Below are 20203 nucleotides of genomic sequence, written 5' to 3'. Positions count from 1 at the left end.
CTTGTTCCAAGTGGCTGATTAACTATTTCCAGAATTAACTGTTCATTTGAGAAATGAAGTTCTAAAAATACTTCATGTTTATTCTAAAATATCCTTGGAATCTCAAAGAGAGGACATCAGCAGAGGAACAAAAAGTTGATAAAAAATTAAAAACAGCACGTTTGTTTTTTTGGTCTTCAGCTGAAAATGCAAAGTTGTTTTGTAGTGAAAGAATGCTTCCTATAAAGCTTCAGACTAACCTGAGGTCAAAACTGGACACACAGATGAATTATTATCTTATTCTCACTGCATCTGAAGAAGAAACCTTCTCTCTTCTAAAATCCTCCCAAAACCTGGATGTGCAACCTGGAAGCACTCCATGGTATCATGCACTGAATCGATATGCAGGAAGAGGAGGAAATGTCATATTGACTCATAGTCATTTTGCTCTAATCAAGCTAATTTTTAATCCGCTGTCGGAAAGGTGAAACGATCAGGATTTGTGCCTGCAGTTTCTTGTATGTTTTCCAAAAATTAATAGGCTTTTTAAATTGAGGTTATAAGTAGTTCACAACATTAACAATTATGGTTCAGACTTTAAAATCCTCTGTAAATCACTAGGAAGCCTCTGCCTGAGGACAAGCAAGCGCGAGCTTAATACAATAACATTTTTGAGGTAGGGAAAAAAAATCAATTATTTTTTTAATTGCTGCTTTAGATGACATTTGAATTTCATCTTCATTAGGAGTGAGCTGAATTGTTCAGTAAACCAAGTTCAGGAAATAACAGATGCTTCTAATTTTGATGGAGTGCAAAAAAGCATCTGTTGAAAAATACCTTTCTCTGATACAAAAATAAACACACTAGAATTTTTCAAGAGCAGCGTTCATATTTTATATCTCTCTTCTTGGCTTATGTTAAATTTTATTATTAACCATAACTGTATTTCACTCCTCACTATTTTTTGCACCATGCCAGGGGATTTGCAAGATTGAGCTTTGTGCAGTTGGACACTGTAAACTTTTGGTGTTTGTGGATAAACACTGTAAATTCCTCCCTCTCTAAAGCTCAGGTTTTGTTTTTTACAGCAGTTGCCTGAGCCCTCACTTCCTTCACTGCTCTCATCTTGTTTTCTTGCCTTTCTGATGCTCCCTTATGTTTGTTCACAGTATGGTATTTACCCTGAATATAAAATGATCTTGGAAATCCTCAGCACTCGACTATAGAGAAACTTTAAATTGGTTTTATAAATTTTTTAACTGTGATAAATATTTGCATAGTGTCAACATTTACACAGTGCAAGTGTCTGCATAAACTGTTTACTAAACTCCTTGTAGTCTGAGTGCCCCCAGGGCCGGCCAGTCCTATGCATTAAACTTTTTTCTGTTAAGCAGGGTTAAAAATATCTTTGCTGGTTTATATTTGTGATCATAGGCAACATGAGACTGTGTAAGTCTGCTGCTTCAAAAATGCAATAAAAGACCGTGGAGGAAACAGAAGTCCAGCACGTTCGTCTGCATGAATGAAGAAATCTGCAGCAGATGAACTAACTCATCGTCTGTGAACTTTGTTGGTCATGTTTTTAACTTTACTCCATGTTAAACATTTACTGGAGCTGCTTTTGCACCTTTATTTTCACTTTGCGCTGGTCAGCGGTGGGGGCGTTTTCCTCTTCAAAAGCAATCGTTCGTTTGCCAGACCTTTGGCCGTGGCTCTGCACTTGGCGCCGGGGGTTGAGACCTCTCGGAAGCGCCTCATGGTTGCTCTCAGGGCCAGATGGATGGTCGTGGTGGCAGCGCTGACAGATGGCAGTGGCTGCCCCACGGTCACTTGCTGAGCTCTCGTACCCTCAGAAAACAGGAGCAGCTCACCTTCCTTTCGTTACTTGCTGGTGAATATGGCACTTGCACACCCAGACACACTTGTATGACACAGAAGGTGTCTTGAGTTGGGTTGGAAGAGACCCTGGTCTGATCCCTCGTTCAAAGCACGGCCAGCTTCAGAGGGGGATCAGGCCCTTGCTCGAGACCTTGCCCAGTCGAGCTGTGAATATCTCTTAAGGATGGAAATCTTGCTGATCCTCTGGGTCAGCAGTCCAGTGCTTGACCACCCTCATAGTTAAAAAAAAAAAAGAAAAAGTAGAAATCTTCTGTCTAATCAGAACTTCCTTTGCTGCAGGTTGTGTGTGTTGCTGTATGTCCTTTTTCTGTGAATTTGTCTGGTGCTATCTCCTCTGAAATCTCTCCTTAGGAAGTTGAAGGCGGCAATTAGATTTCACCCCATCTTCAGCCATCTCTCCTCCAGGCTAAACAAAGCTCTCTCCTTCCGCCTCTCCTCGTACATCATGTGGCTGTCCCCCTTCTATTTTTCTCCTTCTATTCCCTCAATTCTTTGCCAGAAATCGTAACCCACATTGCTGCCACGGGCTTTCTTCTGCTTTGCCCTCAGTGCCCTCCCTGAACTAACCTGCAAACCCTGCTTACCTCTCCCCATTGTCTGCTCTTATATTGCTTAGAGCAAATGATCAGCTGATAACAGCAGGGGGGCTGCTAACGAGGATTAATTATACTGAGAAAGGTACAAACCGCATTGAGTTAGAACTATTTGTGTTACAAGAGTATCCAGAGGAGCTAATCAACTTAAAGCTGACGTTATACAGACTTGTAGGAAGAAGCGGTCCTTGCCTCTGGCACGTATAGACAGAGAACAAACTGCGAGTAGGTGTGCTTCTCCATAAAGAAGACGAAGGGACTGTTTAATGCTTAAGTTTTATTGCTCTGTTCCCTTCAAAGCATGCGTTGGGTGTGCTTGGCTCATGTGCGAAACCAGGTTTTTCCCTATCGATGTTCTCGCGCTCCTCTGATGGAGCTGGCACTCAGCGCGTCGTCAACCATCACCTCCCTAATCAGTTCTTATTCTGCTTCCTAGGGTAGGGGATGGGGATATATTATATTACAACCCTGTGCTGGACTGTGTTGCAAGATGGTCATCGTGCTCATGCTCAGTTCACGGAGCAGTTCGGTTGACTTTTTGTTCTAGCAGCCTGTTGTCTAAATATTTATTATTTTGCTCTATTTGTTTTCTTTGGATCTACCATAACTTTTAGACTATTGATTTTAAAAAACCCCAACAAAACCAGTAAAAGGTGAGGAGCACGTGTATTTGGGATTTTGCTAGAAATGTACCTGCTGTGTAATGTTCCCTTGTTTGTATTTACTCACGAGCCCGTTGGTGAGCCAGCCGATCCTTCGAATACGTGAGAATTGATTAATCAAAATAGCTTTGTGGTAGAAAGTAAAATTTCTTAGAGAAATGTAAATGCATTGTATCAAAATTGCTTTTGCTCCCTAAACCTGTAATCCCTTTCAAAAACACTAAATCAATTTGGCAAGATGGACAAAGAGAGTTTCTATTTTACGGTTTTGAAAAGAGAAACCCTCTGAGTTAAATCAAGGCCTGTAATGGAAATTTAGAGCAACAAGTTTCTTCAGTTCTTCACTTTCTCGGTTCTTTTCTCTTAAGCTCTTTCTGATGAACTGAAGAATATAATTTTTTTCATTAATTCAGGTATCCTGTACCAAGCTTCATGGGTGTTGAACGATAACAGCAGCCCTTAGGTTTTAAAAAAGGAAAAGACATTTGCACCGTGGCCGATAGCACAGTCTGGCTCTCCAGGACTAGATACTAAAATAATTTTTTAACTTTTAAAGTACTTGTTCACTGTAATGGCAAAAAATGTTTTACTTCTTTTGAGGCTTCTCAGCCCATGTTCTCTTGAAATACGGCTTCCACAGTCACACTCGCCATGTGACATAATCATTAAAAATCACGGAATGGCTCATGAGACGGGTTTTCACGTGTTTATGGTTTGTCCTTGTTCTCCCGGCTGCGGGAGGAAGAGCATCACGTAAGAGCGGAGGAGTTTTTTGGGGCAAGCCCCTTTGATCCTCAGGGCTCTGCTGCGCCAGCTGGGTCTGTCTGTAGTGCAACAAGGGAAGATGGTTTCAAAAAAAATTTGACGTTGGGAAGTTGCCAGCTCTCAATAATGAGTCTTTTTCTTTTTCTCGCTTTCTCACGAGTGTCGTTGTAATTGCGTTGTTTCCTTACAAGTCCATGTTTGGGGGTAGTCATGCTGCACGCTAGCTTTTCCTTTAAGAAAATGAATTTGAGATGTCTCCTTATTTTCTCCCCCCTTTTTTTTTTATTTTTTTGCTTTGATTTAGTTTTAGTCTCTCATAATTTCTGTTTTCGGTTTGTGTTTGTTTTGTTGTTTATTGTTACTTTTGTAGTTTTCAGTATGGTGATGTGCACGGACTGGTTTTTAAAAAGGGAGAGATGGTGTCGCTTTGTATACATGCGTGTCCGTCGTCTTTCTTTGACTATTTTCTGCTCAGTAACTTCTTAAACTTTTGATCTCTGCCACGCTGGCAGGTTGTGTCTCGGGAGAAAATGATGAATACACCATCATCTTGATGCTTGCATGGCAATTCAAGGAAAAGTAATAGAGGAGATGCCTCTTGTTTTAAATAATTCCCATTTTTCTGTGGTGTAGGGTTGTGTGCAGGGCGATAGAGTATTTGGGTCTCCTGGATCGTGTTTTTCACTCTCTTTCACTCTACAAATCCAGCGCACAGAAAATAGAAGTTGTATCAGGGCAAACCAGAGGTTTGACTTCCAACGCCGAGGAAATAGTGTCATCGGACAGCTTAGCCAAGTAGGAGTATTTGTTTGCTTTGGAGTAGCGATGATTGCGGAATGTTTTGAAACCTTATAAAAAGAAATAGAAGCGGTACATTGTGAAATAGGCTAATCTTGGTCGGAGTCGAGTCTCTGAGAGATTCTGGATTTAGTTTAAAGGAAGGTTTGCATAATCCTTTATCGTTCTGATTCTGCCTATTGGATTTTTTTTTTCATGGCAGAGAATGTAAATTCAGTGCTGGTTTATTCAAAAGGATGCTGCTCACGCGCTGGATTTATTCACAGTTTTCGAGGTTTGACCTTTCAAGGACCTGATTGTTATCGCTGTGTTGTGTTCCCTTCATGGCTTTCTCTGAACAAAATTACCATCTATCTATTAAGTTTCATCAGGCTGTTTTAAACTTGTGTAGGTGGGTTAACATCCTCTTCAGTATATTTACATACCACCCATCAGAAAAAGATGGAAAGAAGGGAGGAAGCAGGAGATACGGTGAGAATATCTGCTACGGAGGTACCTGTGTTATTCCCAAACATATCCCAAACCTGAGATTTCTAAGAGAAAACAAATAATTGTCCTGTGCTAGTCCTTTTATTAGGAAAGGTTATTGGGGGAGGATTTTTGTCTTCTCTCACTACTGCTGCTCACTCTGTTCTTTTATTCTTTGCTGCCTAGTTCTCCCTGCTCCAGGGCCTTCCAGTGAGATTGCCCTGTAATATCAGTGATGAGTGCTGCAAGAATAAGATGGAAGGAGAATAAACCAGAACAAAGGAATTTTCTCTTGTCCCTGAGCTGTAGTTTGCCTTCTCCTGAATTACATTCAGATGTCTGTTTTCCTGTGGCAGAGATGTACCGTCCTACAGTTTGCATTACAAAGGAAAACTATGAACAAAATAGCAAGAAGTTTATTAGATTTTTTTTGTTCTTTGATGTTTCGGGAGACGGTCTTTTGGGAGAGATCATCTTCAGAAATCTGAAATTTTAGAATGAAACAAGCACCTCTTACAGAGGAAAAGGCAGTGAATTTTGCCTTCTAATCCCAGATCGTTCAGATCTGAGAGAAGAAAAAATAATTGCCTTTCTCACAAGGAACTATTTACTGAGCTAGATATCTGCAAATGTGCTGGAGCTGTTTAGCCAAAACATGGGATCAGGTTACTGCGTTTTTATGGCATGTTGCTAAAATGAAGGATATCTTTTTGTCCACGATAAGACTAGCTGTGCAGGAAGGGCTGTTGTACCATTTGCAGATTTACCTTGCCGTAGGTAACACATTCATCTGTTACTCTTGGTGCAGACCCCCCCAGCTTCTATAGCAAAAGCTTTTGGAAGGGATCACTGGGTGTCTGTGTTATTCTTCGAGCACACCATTGTATTGTATCGTAGAGACAGAAAAATTCAGGTCACAAAAAAGTGCTTTCCGGGTGACGTGAATGGGTTGCTGTGGATAGCTGTGACTCTTTTCCTTGGGTGTAGAAACTCATTTACACTGTCCTAAGGAACTGTCTTCAAATGCGTTTGCTTTCTGTTCTGAATAGATCTGAAAAGAAAAAAAGTAAGTTCTCTTCAGGGGGAAAAATTCTTTTCATCGTTGCTTTTTAGTCGATGGTGCCCTCGGATATTCAGAAGTCTCAGGGCATGAAACCAGGCTTGGCTGCTTTCCCAGGAGAGCTGCTGCCTGCCTGCGGCCCCGGAGCTGCCTTTGGTTCCCTGCCGGACACGCTCCGCTCTGGGATTTGGAGCCTCTGCTTGTCAAAAAGCTTCGACTTAGCCTTTGAAAATAGGACTGAGGCTGGGGGAAAAGTGGTTCTCTACAAGAAAGTAACAGCTGGCTATGAATAGGTGGTGGTAGACAATGTGCTTTGCTTAAATAAGGGCTTTTTAAAAAAATAAACTCAGTAGATGTCAAATTTATGCTTGCTCTCATGTCTTCTGTATGAAGGAGGAATGGACTTCTTTGTTTTGTTGTTGTTGGCTTCTGTTAGAAGAAGAATAAACGCTCCCTTTCAGATAAAACCTATTTTGTGCAGTAGGTAAAGAGGTAGTAGTTACTCTTTTCAAGAGACATCTAGCACAACCTGGAAGGGTGTAGAGAAGCAGCCAGAGGTGACCAGAGGTGTGAAGCAATGAATGAGGTGGGAATAGTGAGTGTGACAGTCTTTTAGGACAGAAAAGGCAACAAACGTGGATGTGATGAGTCGGATGGAACTTTATGAAAGAGTGAGTGGTAGGAAGGTGGTGAGTAAGGGCAATTGTACTCATTCCTCATAGAGGAGGAACCCAAGAGGCATCGGTGGATGATCAAGCAACAGATGTAAGCAAGCATAGGAAGTCCTTTTTCTGCCATTGTGGAGTTAAATTGTCGTCCTCCCTGTTGCAGATTTTCCAAGTGAAAAGGGTATAAATGGTTGAGAAGGGAATTAGCTAGAACATGGACTAATGGTTTATTTAAATGTGCTGACTTGGGTGCATTCTCCAGGTCACCTGAACTGTGGGTTTCTGGAAGCTGGATAACACATCACCAGTGTTCAAGGCCAGGCTGGATGGGGCTTTGGGCAACCTGGGCTAGTGGAGGGTGTCCCTGCCCATGGCAGGGGGTTGGAACTAGATGGGCTGTGAGGTCCCTTCCAACCCAAACCAGTGTGGGATTCTACAATCACCAAAATGTTCTGTGCTTGCTTCATTTGTCACAGTTTTTCCAGAGCATTTACTGTAGCCCGTAGTCAGGAGGAAATACTGGGCTCTGCAGACCTTTAGTTTGGCTTGGTGCAGCAGGTTTTATGCTTTTGGGGCACACTAATTTCTGTTTTCAAACATGGCACTTTGTTGTAGGAATGGGTCCTCTTTAAATCATGGCAGAGTAATATGGGAGGGAAAGTGGGTTTTTGCTAAGAATAACTGGAATTCTTCAAGTTTATTTAGGTTAAACACTTTCTAATATGCATTTATCTTTCAGAAGAGCCAAGCTGATTACTTCAGGGTTTTCTGTTCGCGTTCATTTCTGCAGCCGTTCCTTCTTGTAGACCAAAGCCGTGTGTGTTGAGGGCATCAGTAACGCTACTCTTGATAGCCTCAATGTCCTCATTTGTCTGCACTCCTTGGTCAGTAACGCAGCCACTGTATTGCGGATAATTAAGCCAAGCTAGAGGGTTTACTAAACTGGTCCTGAAGAATGTGGTTTTATCTTTGAGAAGGACTTGAGGGTTCTTATACCTTTAAGAATGGGTTTGTTTTGAGGGTTGGTTGAGTATACGTACAATGTGGGGACATTTCCTTTTGAATATTTAAAGAGTTCTGTTGAAGAAAAACAGTCTGATAACACTGCTCTATGAAAATGATGATTACTTTACATAAATTCATTATACTTCCAATAGATGCAAATAAATACCTTGTTTCGATTGTTTTCTTAATACTGATGCATTTACTCTTGTTGCTTTGCTCCCTTTTATTTCACATCTAACATTATTTAATTTTTTCTTTTCTTTTCCAGTGGTCTTATTGTTCCTGAGAAAGATAGCAATGAAACAGTACCAGAAGTTGTAGCTACTTCTGGATATGCCCTTCTGCATTTCTTCAGTGATGCTGCCTATAATTTAACAGGGTTTAACATCACATATAAGTAAGTAGTTCCACTCCAAAGTGATGTTGCAGGTTGAGCAAAAGGAGGTTTCGTCTTTTCTCAGATTTATCTTGAAATAAGCAATTGCCATTGAAGCATGTAATTATGAGTAGATACTTGAATTTAGATTTTTATCTTTATTATACCCTTTGCAACAGCTAATAACTGTAGTGTGCTCAGCATTAACTTCAGTTGTCACTTGTAAGCGTGGGCAAATGTTTGCTCAAAAAGACATCGTATTGTTTATTTTATGTTATTAGACTTATTTGATCATATTCAGTCAACCACAATCGATGTATTTTGTGCATATGTGTGCTCTTCTGCGTTCTGCAGAGACACGCTTTTGCATAAGTACACGCATTTCACTTGGGACACCAGACTGGACCTTCTCTTGAGGATCCTCAAGCAGTTTTCTTTGGGATGTTTTTCTTATCCAATCCTTGGATCAAATTGCTTAATCTGGCTTCTTTTTAGTCTGGAATGGTTTTGTTATGTTCTTTGGTTCATATTTTAAATACTGTAGGTGGGTGCTTTCTTGTTCACTACTGTATATTTAGTCCTATTGGTAAGGTTTTTAAAAATAATTCTAGGGTACTCCCTAATTCATCAACTGCTCTTAGAAAGGTTTTGTTTTGAAGTAAATGAACTCAGTGTGGACATACTAGTAGAGATGGGATTTCTTGCTTCTGGTGGGGATCATGGGCTTTGAATTTTTTTCTCCTACAGATACAAATTCTGTTTGTGCTGCACTGGGAGATTTTAATTTGGATGTAACTTGCAGGAGTTCTCACCTCTCTTTCAAAAAAAAAATCAGCTGCAAAATCCTTGGTCATAACTGACATTTTGCAAAACTGAAAGTTTTCCTGAAAATGATGTACTTAGTTTTTGAATACTAGTCTCAGTACTTTCATCCTTATTAAGCACTTAAATATACAGTGGATTCTTTGAAGAATGTGGGGCATGGAGCACCCCTTGAAAGCTGTAGAAGAAAAGGAGGAGGAGCCTTTGCAAACTTATGTGAAACACGGCAGCTGAAGCGGTAGCATTCTGAAAGTCTGGCTGATACCATAAACCATGACACCATCTACTGCCAGCTGTTGGAATTGCCCCGTTGCAATACAACAGAGATACTCTCTTCAAGAATAACCTGCCTTTTTTAAGTTCCTTTAAGATATTTTAATATTTCTTTGACTCTTTACTTTCTTGATAATTTCAAACAATTTTCAAGTACTATTTTGTGTTTGGTTTCTTCTTTGTGTTCTGGCCATTAGGTTTCCTCCTAACATTTTTGCAGAGAGTAGATAAAAGGATGTATTTATTTCTTTGCAGTTTAACAGTCTCTATAGTTACTACTGGACATAGTTACTCAACAAACGCTTGTGAAATTATGGTCTTCGAGCCAGTGACTCCACCTGTCGCATGACAGTGAGAGTATTGGGTAGTAATCCCCATCTGTGAGTTATGCTGGTTGATACACCAGCAAAAACTGGAATTTGGAAATTAATAGGGTCTCCGAATTTGGATCTTCACCAAGGAAGTATCTAGTTTTGTCTCAGCTACATTGCAGATGATATAAAATCAGCACTGATTCAAAACAAGCACATCTTTGGCTTGGGATTCATCTCAAGCGCGTTCCCTTGGTAAGCAGATCCCAGAATAGCACCTAATTGTGAGTAGTTTAAGTATAAATTGCACAGACACCACAAAAGCCTTATGCGCTGATTAAATTCTTCACTTACTGTTGGGTGTTTTAAGGCAATTCATTTGCATTACAAATGGCTAAAATTCATATTGGTAATTTTTCAGAGGAGTTTTAAGTTTAACTCATTAAGTGAGGCAGCTCTGCAGATGATAGACAGAGAACAAATCTCTGCAGGTCCATCACATCAGGTTCTAGATGAGCGGCTCTCTTTGGTGTGTACGTTAACAGCTGTATTAACTTTTGTTCAACATCACTCTTGTATTTGTTAATAAGAATTATGGCTTGGGAATCTGTTTCATTACTGACAAACCTTCTTTCCCTGATGTTTGCAGTTTCAATATGTGTCCCAATAATTGCTCCGGCCGAGGAGAGTGCAAGCTCAATAACAGCAGCAATGCTCTTGAATGTGAATGTGCCAAATACTGGAAGGGAGAAGCTTGTGATATTCCCTACTGCACAGATGATTGTGGGGCGCCTGAGAGAGGGCATTGCAGCTTTAATGATACCAAGGCATGTGTGTGCTCTGCTGGCTGGCAAGGTAAGTCTCCTGCCTGGTTAATATGGAGAGGCTCTTGTTAAGAGGTCGCCTTTTCTATGTATTGGGAGTATTTGAGAATGTTCTGCTTGACAAGTATTAGCATTTTGACTAGCAACAGAGTGTCTGCTGCTTCCGTCTACCTTTTCATATCAAAAGATGATACAACATTGGTGAAAAATTCTTTTTAAAGCAACTTTGCTACCATACAAAGCAGTACCAACTTGTCGTGTGCAAGCATCGGATGAAAACTTTAATCCTCCTTAGTGTGCGCTTAAGCAAAGCTGAGCCTAGCGGCAGTTGCTGACGTGTTTGAACACACAAAATGCCTTGTTCTCATGTCCAGCTGTGCTGGTCAACCGTGTCATTCTTAGCAACGGTTTGGACCAAACATGTGTTTCCTTTGCCAAGATGCATTGATGTGCACGAATCAGTCTCATGTGAAACACAGCCAGCTCCAGCACTGGCAGCACCTGCTACCACCGCTCAGCTCTGCTGCAAAACCAGGCAGTGTGTTAGGCACTGCGGAGAGAGTCAGAGTTAGCAAAACGAGCGTGCTAGGGAGAACGCACCCTGTACCGAGGTTAGCAGGTCAGCCTCTCAGATAGAAAACCAGCCACAGGTAACATATTTGAGGACTTGTACGCACCTGGAAAGCCACATCTCCTTATGCAGTGCGGTTCCTCCTAACGCTTTTCTGGAGTCTGGCTGTGCACTGACAGCACAGGTGGACTTATGGTGGACAAACCATAGCAGAACGAGATGCAAGCTGCTATCCCCTTTCTTTTTCTGAAGCTTTTTTACATCTGGAAATGGTCACTCTACCTCAGAAACCTTTTCAAAGGTGATAAACCAGATTCCAATCTGCTTTCCTAAGGTTACTGCTGGTAGAAACTCATGAAGACCTACCAGATGCTGTCTCTTACAGTCAAGACACAGTGATTTGCTTTTATGACTGCCTAAAGGCTGTGCTGATAAACTTATTCCCTTTCCAAGGCCTGAGCCTCTTCAGCCTGTTCTGTGCTCTCTGTTGTCTGTAGTAACCCCGTGCACATGGATGGGCATCACTGAAGAGAAGGGAGAGCATCCATGTGGCTCTTTGCTGAGACCTTACCACGTGCTGCTCCTCTTCTACCATGCCGTGGGGAACTGTGAAGGGAAGCCTGGCAGTGAAAAAGTTACCTTAAGAGAAGCAGAAGTATAGAAAAACAATAAGAAATGAACAATTCATAAAAATGTATTGCTGGGAAGGAGAAGAACAAAAAGAGGGAAAGATAGCCGTAGACCTTTGGGTTTTTATAGCTGAGCAGGTCTCCTGAAGCTTTCACAGGTTGTGTTGGGGCTTCTGTGGGCATGTGGTGGCTAGATAAGTGCTGGAAGATCCCCTCTTAATGTGGAGCAGGAAGGGGTCTGCACCATGCCCACCCTGTAATCTTAGTAGGGAGAACAGAGCAGAGTGCTTTGCTGCATCCCTGGTTCATCCAGTCTGGGACTGCTTTTAGGTCTGAAAACAATTTTGAAGTGTGTGGTTACCATTGGAAGATCACACAGCAGGTCTGTCACAGGTTGCTCATGTGGGCAAGGAAAGGAGGATCACATCTTCCACCTGTAACCTGGCCATGTCTTTGTTATCTGTGGTGCAGGATCTTGACCTCTAGCTGAAATACAAGCTTTGGAAAAAAAAATCAATTTTTAAACCTTATTTTCCCAGGTCCTGGCTGTTCAATTCCTGTTCCTGCAAACCAGTCATTTTGGACCCGGGAGGAATACTCTCTTCCAAAACTTCCTAGAGCATCTCACAAAACCATAATCCATGACAATAAAATGTGGATTGTTGGAGGCTATGTCTTCAATCATTCCGACTCTCAGAAGGTTTTAGCGTGAGTATAAACCTAGATAATAAAGTCTAAGTAGAGGAACTTAGATTTGAGAATTATTTTTAGAAAATGCCATCCCAACGTGCTGTGCGTTGGCCTACGCTCCATCTCCAGGGGAAAACAGCAGTAATAAAACTTAGATTCACGTTTGAGATGTGGGAAAACGCTGCTGAGGGGTGCTAATTTTGGAAAAGTAAAAGCGTAAGGTTCCTGATGTGCAGTGATTTTTTTTGTTTTTGATTCCTCTGCTTCTGGGAGCATTTAACTCTTCACTATATATTTCTAGGCTAGCTTCTAAATTATATCTGGCCTTGTATTCAAAGAGGGTAGTTTTGCTTCTGTGTTATTAGCCCTTCCTTATATTATATCTGTGTGATTTCAGAAGTGTTTGGCTCCTTAATTAATCCATACCGATTACTGTGGATGTTCATCCATACCAAACAGGGAGTGGCATTTAGGATGATGACATTTATGCAATTAGTTGAGGAGATTTAACAGTAACTAAGATATCAAATAGCAATTGTGTACCTTGTGGAAATCCCCCATAAATAGCATTTCAGGCTTCATCTTGAGCTTGATAGTATTGGAGCAGATCTAGGCAAAAGCTGGATTTTTTCCCAGGGGTGCCTGCATACCTCACTTTCACAGAGCTAAGTGAGAGCTGTGTGTTTTGCACTCACGTCCAGAGTTAATAATTCTTATAGGGGAAGTTAAAAAAAGAGCTGAAAATGCACAGTTAGTTGTAGAATAGTTGGTGATTACATCCACAATTTACTCTTTCAAAGTCATGCCTGATTTTTCAACAGATACCCTGTGGCTTCATTGAACGCTTTCTCAGGCATGATTTTATCTTACAAGGCTGTAAGCCTGGCGAGTGTAGTTCATTCTTCTATCTAAAAAGCCACAGGCCATTTTCAGGGTAAAGGATTTATCTTGTTTCAAGTTCACAGAAAAAATACACTTGAATGACAAAGACATAATTAAAAAGTGCCTTTTAAACACCAGCAAGTTTTTGTTATCAAGTAATCGGAACTTATCTGAATTCAATGTAAACTTTTTCTGCTCTTTTGGGTGGATCATGTGGTGTAAGTTGTCATAGCTTAATAGACAACGCATTAGCTCTTGGTTTTGCATGGGAAGGAAAACTCAGGGTGAAGCAGATCAATAAGTAACATAGCAGGCTTGACTGGATTTTTTTAATCCCTAAGTAGTCTGTGAGTGCTTTGTGCATGCTGAAATCTTGGTAGGACTTTTGTTAAATGTAAGAATTTCTCACAAATTCTGGAAAGGACAAGCAATAATTTTCTCGACTTTATTATCTACTCCTCAGATAATTAATTCAATTTTTCTTATACAGGTACGATCTTATTTCTGAAGAGTGGCTTCCACTTGACAACACTGTGAACTCAGTCGAGATGAGATATGGTCATACGTTGGCATTGCATAAGGTAAGTTCAGTGCTGCAGACTCATCTCCTGGCTGTTTTCTCCCTTTTCTCCCCCTACACCCACCTCTTCCTACCGATCAGTCTTGGTTTGGGAGAAGCATTTCTGCTACAGAGGCTTCTCCATGGATATCCCAGTCTGTGTGATTGTACTCCAGGGAGTCCTTGGGCTGGTATCCTAGGAAGTCAGTAGAGCCTATGCTTGTGTGTTCCTCCTTTGCTCTTTTCTCAGAGATTTTAAAGCCCACTGAGGTCAATGAGTCCATTATTTCCTTCTTACTGTCTGCACTTGCAAGACATGCCTGACGGCTAGAGTTTGCTAGACTTCATCTGATTTCCCATCTGCCTTCTTTTGTGTTAGACCACATAAATATTTTTATGAGCTCTCTTGTCCAGGGCACTAAAGCAGAGCTGGTGAGCTAGGAATTTTTGGAACCTGCTCTGCTTCTGCAGTAGATCCATGAATCTATTCTTCCAGCATCTGAAATGACAAGTGGGTTTGACTGTTCTTACCTCATTTCTCACCTGTGTGTCTTGCTGTGAGTGCAGGCCACGTGAGGGCAGAATGGCAAAGTCTTTGAAAAGGAAATGAGCTAATCCTTTACTGACCTTTGCTTTTGGAATGTTAATTAGCTCATCACAGTGCAAGCCTATATAAAGCATAATTATAAACACTTGAAAAACTCCACACAGCACCGTTCACAAACAGAACACTTGAGGAACCTGAGAAGGATGGAAATCCCTACCTGCGAGGGCTCGATGCCCATTCTGCAAATAACTGTTCAAAAGTAGGATACGATAAGTGGGTTCACCATCAGTGCCAGGCAGTGGTTCTCAGGAATTTCCCAAAAAGCATCAGCTACAGTAGCGAATTTCCCTTTCCAAGGTTACCACCTTGTCAGTAGGGAAACAGGGCTGCTCCACTACACACTTTGGATTCATGACTGTCCCTGAGATGCCTGGAGAAACCCACAAAGGGAACTGGGTAGAGTTTTGGAACTTGGCTCTTACACAATGATTAATAAAACCCTAACTATCCTGGCTCCCTTCTTTCCGAAGGCTCCTCATTTTTTGTCAGTGCATTAACTTGGAAGACAAAGCTTTTAGTGTACAGACACAGAGGAGTTTCCATCATAGCTGCCTTTCTTACCAGCTGTCTTCTGCTGTTTTCATTTGCAAGCTGTGGGAGGGATTCAGCTTGCTTATTGACTCTTCTGACTTCAGGTGCCTAACTTTGGGTGCCTTTGGGAGCCTCTGAGCTCCATTTATAGTGAAAACAGACCTAATCAGTACAGGTAGTGAAATCTGGAGAGCAAGTCAGCTCACCCAAAAGTAGGCACACCTTCCCTACTTTTGATCAGCTGAATTGTTCTCCAGGCTCTGCTGTATTTTATAGTGGATGCTTAGATGCTCAGCAAGCATCCAGGCACCCAAATTTTGATGTCTGTCATCTGAAGGTCAATCCTGTCCCATGCACCGCTTCCCCTCCGTACCCTGATGTAGGGTGAATTGTGTGTGTTGAAAGTATTCTGATATTACAGACTTGGGTACAAACCCTGGTAGTCGTGGCTGCTTTCTTATCAAATGTGACTGGTGGAGGAGATCTGTTTCTCCTTGAGAGAGGAGAAAAACTTAGGCTGAGAGCAGATAAAATATAACAACTTAATTACTTACATATTAGCTGTTTCCTAAATGCCAAACTTACTGGCCTCATTTTAAATCTAACCTGTTTCAGGATGATATATACATGTATGGTGGAAAAATAGATGCAACGGGGAACGTGACCAGCCAGCTGTGGGTGTTCCACATTCCCACCCAGACCTGGGCTCAAGCAACGCCAAAAGCCAAGGAGCAGTACGCTGTTGTTGGCCACTCGGCACACATCGTCACCCTGCAAGACGACAGCGCGGTCATGCTCGTCATTTTTGGACACTGCCCTCTTTACGGGTATATCAGCAATGTCCAGGAATACAACCTGGGTGAGTGGTACCTACCTTTCGCTTCAATTTTAACAGTTGGTTTGAGAATTATTTAAATGATCTATATTCACATAGCAAAACAAAGACAGGTATGTCCTTCTATTTGTGTGTATGAGAAGTTCAATGTAACTTCCAGTGTTTGTGTAACACAAACAGTGAGCTGGCAGCCAGTGCCTCCAGCTTTATAGAGCTTGTTAGGTCCCAAAGACAAAAAAGCTGTAATTGAGGGACACAGCAGGATAACTGCGGGACAATTTAAATTAATTTTTCTCTCTCCCTCTGACAAAGCAAACACTTGTGAAATTATTTTTGTATCCTGCGAATACAAGAATAGCTGTAACAATTCAGACCAAGTATCCACTTAACCTGATAGCCCTGTCTCCAGTGGCTGATTTGTGGTGATGAGCCAATGCTTAGGGGAGCAGGGAATGACTTTCTGGACTTCCATTTGCCCTATATCTCTGGGAATAATCCAAACTCTGACTTGAAGATCCAGAGACTTCCAGTATCATCGGTGGAGAAGCGTAGGAAGCTCTCCAGCTGAACTGAACTGCTGCTCTGAAATGGCTCTCTGGAGGCATGTCCTTTGCTCCACTGACCAGGTAGAGAACGTAGTTAAGCACAGGAAGTTCACGACGTGAATGTGCTGATTATTCTCAGGAATAGTGGCACTATCTGCACTTTTGACCTGTTATCCTTGTCCTTCAGTCATCTTGATCCAGAGGATCTACCGGAGCCTGCTCCGTTTCACTGGTGTCCATGCGAGCAAGCTTTCTTCCTCTAGGAGGAAGCTAGAGGAAAGCAGGATGTGTGGGGCAGTGATGTGTTTTTCTGTTGTTCTGTTTTTCCCATGTATGATCTTGCAGACTATTCAATTCCTTTGCCTTTTGTGCGCCTCATCTGCCCTGGAGTTAGGAAGCCGGTGTAGGGTTTCATTCTGCACTTGCTACAGAGATTTGGCGTGTAATTTGGCATTTTTGTTTCAGTTGCCATTATATTATGTCTAGGGTGCTTCAAACCAATGTTATTTTAGTGAGTGAGATATAGGACCATTAATCACATATTAGTTTTTAACTGCAGTGTTCTTCTCAGTCATACTTAACTAGGCTTCAGTGCTATCTGGCTTTATATATATATAAAATAAAAGTGCTCTTGGGTACCATTCCAAATCAAGCCATGCTGCTGGCATTTTACTGTCACTGAAATGCAATATATTATTTCTGTACTTTTTATCTCTCATTTACTTAGCTTGTCTGCAAAATGTAATAAATGACTGTAGAAGAGATGTTTCTGGTCTAATTAATAATACTTGACAATACTTCTTGAGAATAAACTCCTTGAAGGAGAGCATTCTTGGATGTGAAGTGATAGAGACAGTGTCTAGGTCTGAGTCCAGGGAAACCCAATTTGTTTCACCACCAGATTTGTAGATAAGTCATTAATGGAGATAAATTAACCATGTTCTGTCACTCATATTTTTCATTTTTCAGCCACAAATACATGGAACATTTTACAGACGAGCGGAGCTTTGGTTCAAGGAGGGTACGGCCACAGTAGTGTTTATGATCCAAATACAAGATCAATTTACATCCACGGAGGTTACAAAGCATTCAGTGCCAACAAATACAGACTAGCAGACGACTTGTACAAATATGAAGTTGATTCCCGTATGTGGTAAGTAGTTCTCCCTCCTGTACGCCACCGCGTCGTTTTAGTTTGTAGCGGACAAGAGGATGGGGTATTTGATAAGCGTACAGTAGTACACAGCTACCTGCATTCAGGATAGATAGTGTGCTCTTGTATCTGTTGTTTTTATGTCCCTTTACGAATACAGAATCATATAATCACATATAATCAAGGCTGTGAATGAGCCAAGAAATCCATTTTAATCTATTGTTGTATTAAAGCTGAAAAGAAAAATATTTGATGGGATTTTCTTGCCAGCAGTACAGACTGTGCATATAAGTGCAGTTACTGCAGTCAAGTGAGTGATAATTCATTCTGCTGTTAAGACTGCAAAAGAATTTCTATTATAACCCCATTTTCTTCTGGCTCTGTAACTGTTTGAAATGTTCATTTCTTAAGCTGAAATCTTCTGTGATTTGTTTCTGCCCAAAGGTGAGTTTTATTTAAAAGCTATAGCAAAACTTCACAACTTTGAGCTACAGAGGTAAAATACATTTTTCTCAATTTTGTGGTTTTCCTCAAGATTTTTTTTAAAGGCTCCTGACAGGAGGAGACTGATCTTTTGAAATACCACATGTAAATTTGAGTCACCGTATTGCCTTTTTTTGAGAGTTTAAAATAGCTTGTATTTCTGCAACAACCATTTGTGAGTCTGTACTGATGAGTAAAGTAACTGGTGACTAATTTCCAAAAACCTTCCTTCCTGCTCCGTTGTACATGCAGTAATCACCACACTTCCTCTCTTGGTTCACTGAACTTCCACTTCAGCCGTGGAGTGGGCAAATCTGGCTGAATAGGCAGAAAATGTCACAAATGTGACAATATTCTTCCAAACTGCTGCAGCACCAACTTCTTTTCGTTGCATTTGTTTTGCCAGTCTGGCGAGGACTGTCAGAGCAGGCGAGCAGTCGCCTTGCAGCGAGGCGCGTAGGAGTGTCTGCTCATCTTTATCTATACTTTTTTTGGTGTAGTTGACTCCTTTTTTCTTAATTCTTAAGTACTTCAGGCCCTGTCTCCCTCTTGTGATTTCAAGGAGGGGCAGAAAAGCAGTCCCTTGATCTTTATTTTTGCGAGCGTGCTTCTCCCCATGTTCCCTCCGGTGTTTCGTCTGGCAGCTTCACATCTAACGCTGTAGCCCTGGCAGGGTGAGAGCAACGCTCGGAAAGCCCCTGCGTGCTGCGATACCGCTGCTCGTGCATTAGGGATGGGTCCCTGGTCCAGCTTGTCGATAATCCGTTTGCTGGATGTTTCCTTGTGAAAATCTGGGCTTCAGTGCAAGCTGCCTTGGGGATGCTGGTGTTCTGCAGAGCTGGTGTGACACTGGTGTGTCTGCAGCACAGACATGGCCTCACCGGGATTCTCCTGCGATCCCACCCTCTCAAAATAGCAGGGAAATTCTACAGAGGGTGACCCTTGGTGTGCAGTGCCCTTAGTCGTGCTGAGCAAAGGTGAGGGCGGTGGTGAGTTTGATTAATGCCTCCCGTGATTTAGTCACGGATGAGGTGTTGAGTTTTGCAGGTATTAAACTGCGAGGCACTGTTAGCAGCAGCTGCATAGATTTCTTTAGAATAGGTTTGTTAGTTTGGAGCAAGAGATGATACCCAGTTTGAAGGAATTCTTTAGGTTACTGTAAAATCAGAGTTACTCTAGAAGTCCTCCCAGGCAGTGTCTGTATCGTCAGGTTTAGCTGACTATGCTCAAAAGCCCTGTTACTGTGAAAGCTTGATAATCCCCAGGGATGATTTTAAGATCCATAGCTTCGGAAAAAGGCTTTCATAGATATATTTCTCCTATAAATTGACAAGCAGATGGGAAGATGAGAGAATGAAATTACAGGAGGAATTAAACAGTCTGGAAAGGAAGTTGTTAAATATCTCATTAGGAAAAGTAGTTAAATACTATCCCCTCTGCTCCTCCCCACACCCCCAAAACCTTCTTCGACTTGGATTTATGGATTGTTTTGTCTTTGCCAGGTACTAATCAGTGTCAGTAATACATGTATTTTTACTTCTGAAGGACTATTCTTAAAGACAGTAGATTTTTTCGCTATTTGCACACGGCTGTGATAATGAGCGGAACCATGCTGGTGTTTGGAGGAAACACGCACAATGACACCTCCATGAGCCACGGCGCAAAGTGCTTTTCTTCAGATTTTATGGCGTATGATATTGGTAAGTTCTTGCAGAAATAGTAATAATAAAAAAATATTCTTGGATAGCCAAAAAGAGCTGTCTTCAAGAAGACTAATTTACATGCTGGGTATATTATACCAAATGCTACTAAGCATACTGCAGAAGAATGTGTAATCAGGAGAGGCTCATTTAGCTTGCTACACATTACCAAGCAAATGAGCTGGTGCAGTGATTTCTAGGCAAATACAGCAGCAGTTATTTGGTCACCAGTTTATTATACATAACCTTGGGTATTACAAATTAGTTCTTAAACAGAAAGCATATTGTTCTACCATCTCCACCATAAAGCTGTCCCGAGATTTTGAGTGTGTTTTTAATTTATGATTTATCAAAAGTGCAGGCTGTTGGGATAATTACAAGCACTGGCCACTGCTGAAGCTCAACTCGTACGTTTTACGCTCTTGTTTTAACTGCAAGCTGGCTGACTTGTTTGGCTGCGCTGTTTGTAATACCAGTTTCTTTATACGTATGCTTTAGAAACATAAATATCCCCA

General features: G+C 41.5%; 1 protein-coding gene across 5 annotated transcripts in view; it reads left to right on the top strand.

The window, feature by feature from the left end:
* Nucleotides 1–20203, top strand: part of ATRN (attractin) — a 151901-nt gene that overhangs the window by 37611 nt on the left and 94087 nt on the right. For all 5 annotated transcript variants that reach the window (XM_054823242.1, XM_054823244.1, XM_054823243.1 and 2 more), the window contains 7 exons: nucleotides 8166–8294; nucleotides 10329–10534; nucleotides 12243–12411; nucleotides 13766–13856; nucleotides 15588–15831; nucleotides 17322–17505; nucleotides 19534–19688. In XM_054823242.1, the coding sequence (XP_054679217.1) occupies nucleotides 8166–8294; nucleotides 10329–10534; nucleotides 12243–12411; nucleotides 13766–13856; nucleotides 15588–15831; nucleotides 17322–17505; nucleotides 19534–19688 (1178 nt within the window). The remainder of the gene's footprint in view (nucleotides 1–8165; nucleotides 8295–10328; nucleotides 10535–12242; nucleotides 12412–13765; nucleotides 13857–15587; nucleotides 15832–17321; nucleotides 17506–19533; nucleotides 19689–20203) is intronic.

This window comes from Grus americana, chromosome 4, assembly GCF_028858705.1.
Source record: "Grus americana isolate bGruAme1 chromosome 4, bGruAme1.mat, whole genome shotgun sequence".
Taxonomy (NCBI): domain Eukaryota; kingdom Metazoa; phylum Chordata; class Aves; order Gruiformes; family Gruidae; genus Grus; species Grus americana.
This window is presented reverse-complemented; position numbering and strand designations above follow the sequence as displayed.